Source organism: Pantherophis guttatus, chromosome 11 (assembly GCF_059756535.1).
Source record: "Pantherophis guttatus breed Tessera chromosome 11, ASM5975653v1, whole genome shotgun sequence".
Lineage (NCBI taxonomy): Eukaryota > Metazoa > Chordata > Lepidosauria > Squamata > Colubridae > Pantherophis > Pantherophis guttatus.
In genome coordinates this window covers 20,003,500-20,010,463 of record NC_142073.1, presented here as the reverse complement: position 1 = coordinate 20,010,463, position 6,964 = coordinate 20,003,500, and the positions used below count along the sequence as shown (strand labels likewise).

At 40.5% G+C, this 6,964-nt stretch overlaps 1 protein-coding gene across 2 annotated transcripts in view; it reads left to right on the top strand.

Annotated features, from left to right (window-relative positions):
- The window catches only part of PRMT7 (protein arginine methyltransferase 7), a 42,661-nt gene that overhangs the window by 29,206 nt on the left and 6,491 nt on the right, over window positions 1-6,964 (top strand). For both annotated transcript variants that reach the window (XM_060681566.2, XM_060681568.2), the window contains exons 13-16: window positions 814-903; window positions 1,800-1,961; window positions 3,188-3,262; window positions 6,347-6,507. In XM_060681566.2, the coding sequence (XP_060537549.2) occupies window positions 814-903; window positions 1,800-1,961; window positions 3,188-3,262; window positions 6,347-6,507 (488 nt within the window). The remainder of the gene's footprint in view (window positions 1-813; window positions 904-1,799; window positions 1,962-3,187; window positions 3,263-6,346; window positions 6,508-6,964) is intronic.

Genomic DNA, 6,964 nt, shown 5'->3' with positions numbered 1-6,964 from the left:
TTATAGTAGATACGTATATTTTACAAAAATCAAAACTGAGTGACGTTGTTGTTAGTTACGAAATTGTGCCCATCGCGACCCCATGGACAATGTTCCTCCAAGCCTTCCTGTCCTCTACCATCCCTCGGAGTCCATTTAAGGTCACACCTACTGCTTCAGGGACTCCATCCAGCCACCTCGTTCTCTGCCATCCCCTTCTTCTTTTGCCCTCAATCGTTCCCAGCATTAGGTTCTTCTCCAGTGAGTCCTTGCTTCTCATTAGGTGGCCAAAGTATTTGAGTTTCCTCTTCAGGATCTGGCCTTCTAAAGAGCAGTCAGGGTTGATCTCCTCTAGGACTGACTGGTTTGATCGTCTTGCAGTCCAAGGGACTCGCAGGAATCTTCTCCAGCACCAGAGTTCAAAGGCCTCAATTCTTTGGTGCTCAGCCTTCCTTATGGTCCAACTTTCACAGCCATCCATTGCAACTGGGAAAACCATCGCCTGGACTGTACGCACTTTTGTTGGCAGGGTGATGTCTCTGCTTTTTAGTATGCTGCCTAGATTTGCCATGGTTTTCCTCCCCAGGAGCAAGCATCTTTTACTTTCTTGGCTTCAGTCCTCATCTGCGGTGATCTTGGAGCCCAGGAAAATAAAACCTCTCACTACCTCCATTTCTTCCCCATCTTTTGAGTGCCATGGACAGTATCAAAATTTGATAAGTGTCAATATTTACTGTCAATGCTTTTCCTGCCCCCATCGCTTTTTTAAAAAAAAATTATTCACAAGAGCATTAACAGTTTTTCTTTTGTTTTTCTTCCCCTCCCCCGCTAAAGATTTTTAGGGCCAACCGTTTGGAAGATAAAATTACAATTCTAGAGAAACACCCGGAATTGTTAACCCCCTCCGATTTTGAAGACAGAAAGGTAAGACATCTGAGCAGGCAATTCCGGTTGGGGAATAGAGGTGCTAATGATGTGCTTTCCCATCATTAGGGACCAGGGTTGGGAGGGATCCTTTTGATCTTCAGCCCAGCAATTTAGGGATTTTCCTAAATTTGGATTTCCCAGACTTGGAAAATGTGAGCCAAAGAGGCTTTCTGGGAGAATTGGTTACAATCTCAGTCTCCGGTTGCGTTTCCTTCCCCTGAAGATCATTTCTGTGTTCTGGAAGAAGTGAATGCAGTGGCCATAATTCAATTCAAGACAATAATGAATGAATATGTCAGGTTTTGATGTCATCTCAAATAAATTGCACTCCTAAACAATTAATCTTTGCTGAAATATTCCATTTATTGAGTATAACAGATCTGGCCTCGACTTCGTCGTAGCCGATACTAACCCTCTGACCCCCAAACCCTTCCCTTTCCGTTCCCCAATTCTCATCTTCTCATTGGCCATCTTCCAAGTCAGTCTCCCCAGCTTCTGACCTCAACCCACCGGAATGTCCCCCTCCCATCCCATCTCCTAGGGGATATTATCTACAGGGAAAATAAGTAGGTGAAAAGTCAAGCCTCGTCTCCTCCTTTTTATGGCAGCATCAGAATACTGACAGAATGAATGAATGAATGAATGAATGAATGAATGAATGAATGAATGAATGAATGAGACTGCAGCCACAATTCTCCTTTTAGCCACAAGGAGAATATTTAAAATTGTGCCGCTTTGCAGGGTGGGAAGAGATTGATCAAGTAATAGTTGACTTACACGTTGAAAGATGGCTGGGGCTGATGATGAAAATTGAGTTTTTCTGGTTTTTTTCTACCCACATAGGCCAGGTTCAAATATTCATCTCCTTTTTCTCCCCTTTCTCTTTCCCTGAGATATCCCTTTTAATTGCTGAGCCCTTTTTCTCTACGAGCTTGCTGCCGTGGCATAATCTGTTTTTCTGGTACGCCCGGACGGCATTGGAGAGTCATCTCACCAGTGATGTGACTGTCCTTCCCCAATCGGCTTCTCTCCACCTGATGACTGTGGAATTCAAGGTGAGGACATTTCCAGTAATAATTTGTTTTGGTTTCAAACTTCTTTTGTCTGAGGAATGTATTTTATACCTCCAGCTGAACATTTTGCTGAGCTCCTTGATTGTCCTATGGGGTAGGAAAGCAGAGGATTATTGCTCAAATTAATATCTATGAACTTCTATGTCCTCTCTCTCTCTTCTATCTCTCTCTCTCTCTCTCTATCTATCTATCTATCTATCTATCTATCTATCTATCTATCTATCTATCTACGGTATTTATGTATTTATCATCTCTCTATCATATATCTATCTATCGTCTATCTCTGTATCTATCTGTCTATATCATCTATCTCTATCTATCTATCTATCTATCTATCTATCTATCTATCTATCTATCTATCTACGGTATTTATGTATCTATCATCTCTATCATATATCTATCAATCATCTATCTATCATCTATATCTATCTATCTATCTATCTATCTATCTATCTATCTATCTGTCTATATCATCTATCTATCTAGCAATTATCTATCATCTATCTATCTATGAAGTTATAGGTAGCTCTCGACTTACAACTACAATTGAACCCAACATTTCCATTGTTAAGGAGAGCTTTCTTTCTTTCTTTCTTTCTTTCTTTCTTTCTTTCTTTCTTTCTTTCTTTCTTTCTTTCTTTCTTTCTTTCTTTCTTTCTTTCTTTCTTTCTTTCTTTCTTTCTTTCTTTCTTTCTTTCTTTCTTTCTTTCTTTCTTTCTTTCTTTCTTTCTTTCTTTCTTTCTTTCTTTCTTTCTTTCTTTCTTTCTTTCTTTCTTTCTTTCTTTCTTTCTTTCTTTCTTTCTTTCTTTCTTTCTTTCTTTCTTTCTTTCTTTCTTTCTTTCTTTCTTTCTTTCTTTCTTTCTTTCTTTCTTTCTTTCTCTTACCAGAAATTTCCCCTAAATAAACTGCCTCTTCTTAAGTATCTGAAGTCATTTCATTACAGACTTTTTCACTCCATTTACATGTGTTGTATAATTATAGAAATCTTTCAGTGTATTTATGCAAACCTACTCTTCTCAGTTATATAACTAGTCACACTATGGCCAAGAACGTCTGCCAAATATAAAGTTTCTAGTATATGATTTGATACTGCAGACTTCTAACGCTATGAACCAAGAATTAGTTCACAGTATAAGAAGTCTGCAATGTCAAATCATATACTAGAATTTACAATGCTGAGAAAGGCTTCTTGTTTCTTCTTCCACTAGGATTTGTGGCGAATCCGAAGCCCTTGTGGCACCTGTGAAGGTTTCGATATGCGCATTATGGATGACATGATAAAGGTGAGTTATCACCTGGTGAAAGGCCAAATGAATCATCACATGTAGGGCAGGGATGGGTTCTACTTACCTTTACTACCTGTTTGCAATGGTAGTGCGCGCTTCTGCGCATACGCAGATCAACCATGATGACGTCATGGCGGGTGGGCGGAGCCTCCCGCTGGTTTTACCACTGGTTCTATAGAACCGGACCGAACCGGGAGCAACTCACCACTGGTGTAGGGTCTCCTGCGGGGGGTTGGACTAGATGACCTACAGGTTCCTTTCCAACTCTGTTAATCTGTATCTGAGACAAAATTCAAATTGAGAACTTGATTGATGTGGTCTTATGATGACCAACTTTGTCTCTCTGGGAACGTCTCTCTGCTGAAATAGAGAGTAAAGCAGACTGCCTTACAGGGTTAGCTGTTGCAAAAGTATACTATGTGTATACAGCTAATCCTCAACTTACAAGTGTGACCAGAATTGCTAAGTAATTCTGTTGTTACGTGAGTTGTCCCTGATTTTATGACCTATTTTGCCATGGGTGTCAAATTGAACCATCCTGCTCTATTCACACAATTCTCAACCTACGTGGCCAATGGGAAGCAAAACTGAGCAATTCCAACACAGGAGGGAGGGGAAGAGAGCTTACCTGGGTAATGTTCATATCTTGTGAGATATCAGATGCACTGATGAGGTTACCTAGTTTGGAAATGAAATGTCTGTAAGAAAACCATCGATCTCAGAGAGCACCAAGGACCCCATCAACATCGGACGGATCTGGCTTTGGTGTATGAATAGAATAGAATAGAATAGAATAGAATAGAATAGAATAGAATAGAATAGAATAGAATAGAATAGAATAGAATAGAATAGTTGGAAGGGACTTTGGAGGTCTTCTAGTCCAACCCCCTGCTTAGGCAGGAAACCCTACACAAATTGGACAAATGGTTCTCCAACATCTTCTTAAAAACTTCCAGTGTTGGAGCATTCACAACCTCTGGAGGCAAGTTGTTCCACTGATTAATTGTTCTAACTGTCAGGAAATTTCTCCTTGGTTCTAGATTGCTTGATTCGTTTCCACCCATTGTTTCTTCTCTTGCCCTCAGGTGCTTTGGAGAATAGCTTGACTCCCTCTTCTTTGTGGCAGCCCCTCAAATATTGGACCATTGCTATCATGTCTCCCCTAGTCCTTCTTTTCATTAAACTAGACTTACCCAATTCTAGCAACCCTTCTTCATATGTTTTAGCCACCAGTCCCCTAATCATCTTTGTTAACTCTTCTCTGCACTCTTTCTAGAGTCTCAACAACAAAAACCAGAAAAAAGTCTAATAATGTAAGAACAGCAACACCTCCATGCCTTTAAAAAATAGTACTAATCTATTAAAAAACAATTACGAAGCTCTGCAGTGGGGCAATTGTATAACAATCCCAAGCAAACAATACAAAGCAGCCGCGGTAATCGAAATCTTTGCCGCAGCCAAAACTCTGAAGCCAAGAAACGAAAGTTCAACGATGTTGCTTAAAATACCGAGTTACTCCCACAAGGACCTTTGTGCCACATCCTTTTCGTGATAATAAGGGGTTTGCAAGTTCTCCACCCTCATTGTTGGAGAGCATAGGGCCAATTAACTTAATTGCAAAAATGTGTAGTTATTGGAAAGTACTACTTAGAAATGTCTGGGATGATGGCTTTAATGAGTCACATTAGCAGCTGTGAGGGTGTAGCAAAATCTGCTGTGAAAAGGGCACAAACACGGAGCCCTTCCCCGATTAATGAAGAGAAATCTTTTCCGGGTTTCCTCATAATGCCCTCTGCTTTGGACCTGTGCCTATGCCACAGGTTCACTTGGGCTGCATATTAGGTCAAACCTGGGTTGTACGTTTGTGTTAAGGTTGCATTCGACCGAAATTAAACAAACCACATGACCCCTGAGGTCTGACCCAATGTGTGAACCCAGCTGGGATGGGCTATTTTTGTCTTCCTGGCTTTAGAGGAGGAGCAGGTAATGTCAACCTGTCCCATTGGCATTCACAGCAATAGAATAGAATAGAATGCAGAATAGGAATGGAATGGAACGGAACAGAAAACAGAATAGAGAACAGAAATAATAGAATAGAATAGGATAGAATTAATTGAATTGAAAATAGAAAGAATAGAATAGAATAGAATTAATTGAACTGAATAGAGAATAGAATAGAATAGAATAGAATAGAATAGAATAGAATAGAATAGAATAGAATAATAGAATAGAGAAAAGAATAGAGAACAATAGAGAACAGAAAGACTAGAATAGAGGAGAGGAGAGGAGAGGAGAGAAGAGAAGAGAAGAGAGAGAAGAGAAGAGAAGAGAAGAGAAGAGAAGAGACCTTGGAGGTCTTCTAGTCTAACCCCCTGCTTAGGCAGGAAACCCTACACCACTTCAGACAAATGGTTATCTAATCTCTTCTTAAAAACTTCCAGTGTTGGAGCATTCACAACCTCTGAAGGCAAACACCACTCTTTTTTGGAGTAGTACCATAAAATTATATATCAATGGAAAGATAATTTAATCAAGAATGTCATGCAATAACTTTTATGAAGGATTTGCTATTAGAATAGCAGTTATAGTATAAAGTAGAAAAGTGAAACACGTAGAAAAAACGAGATATACAAAAATGATCACCATGTCAGTGAATACTTAGTTGGGTAACCTTTAGCATGAATTATGGCCTTACAACGTCTTGCCGTGGAGTGAACCAAGTCTTTGAGTTCTGCAGCTGCTATAATGTGAAACCAAGATTGAATGATGGCTTCTATTAACTGGGTTTTATTGCCGGGTCGCTTCTGACTAACGAATTTCTTTAGTCGGCTCCGTAGATTTTCAATTGGGTGAAGGTCTGGGCTATTCCCAGGCCATTCCAGCAGTAGAATATGATTATCTTGAAACTCAAAAAAAAAAAAAAAAGTGTTATTAGCCATCAAATCTCAAAAATACACTTTTCCCAAGAGGTTTCCACAATTTTTGCCACTATTGTACTTCCTCAGTACTTTGGAATTTCAAAGAAGTGCTTCTTTCTAAATTCTGCATTGCTGACCCAATTTTTCTCGCCACGTCTTTTAGAATTCCTTAGACTTCCGAGAATCGAGGGAAGCCGAGCCCCATCCACTTTGGGAATACCCATGCAGATCCACCTCTGATCCCCTCACGGTTCTGACGTTTGACTTCCAACAAGCTTTACCAGAACATCCTCTCAGGGAAGAAGGCATCCTAAACCTGTCACGGTCAGTATCCTGGGGGAGAAAACTAAACTGCAATATTTGATGTTTTACAGGATGTTCCACAAGACACTTTTACCGAACTAGGATGACTTCCACTGATGTGGACTTCAACTCCTAGAGTTTCTCACTCACGGTGGCCTTTGCTGAGAATTCTGGGAGTGGAAGTCCAGCCAGCTGGGATTTTCACAGTTTGGGAAACCCTGCTCTAAGTTACCATATTTTTCGGCGTATAAGACGCACCTTTTTCCCCCTAAAAGGGGGTGAAAATTTAGGTGCATCTTATACACCGAATGTAGCCCTGCCCACCCACTGGCCCCCACCCTTTGGCCTCTGCCTCCCAGCAGTTTACGTCCTTGCAGCAAGCAGCAAGAAGAAACAGCTTCAGCACAGCCTAATTAGTACAAGTTGATTGGATCGGCCTCCCGACTGTCAGCTGTTTTGCTCTCAGCTGTTTTGCGCA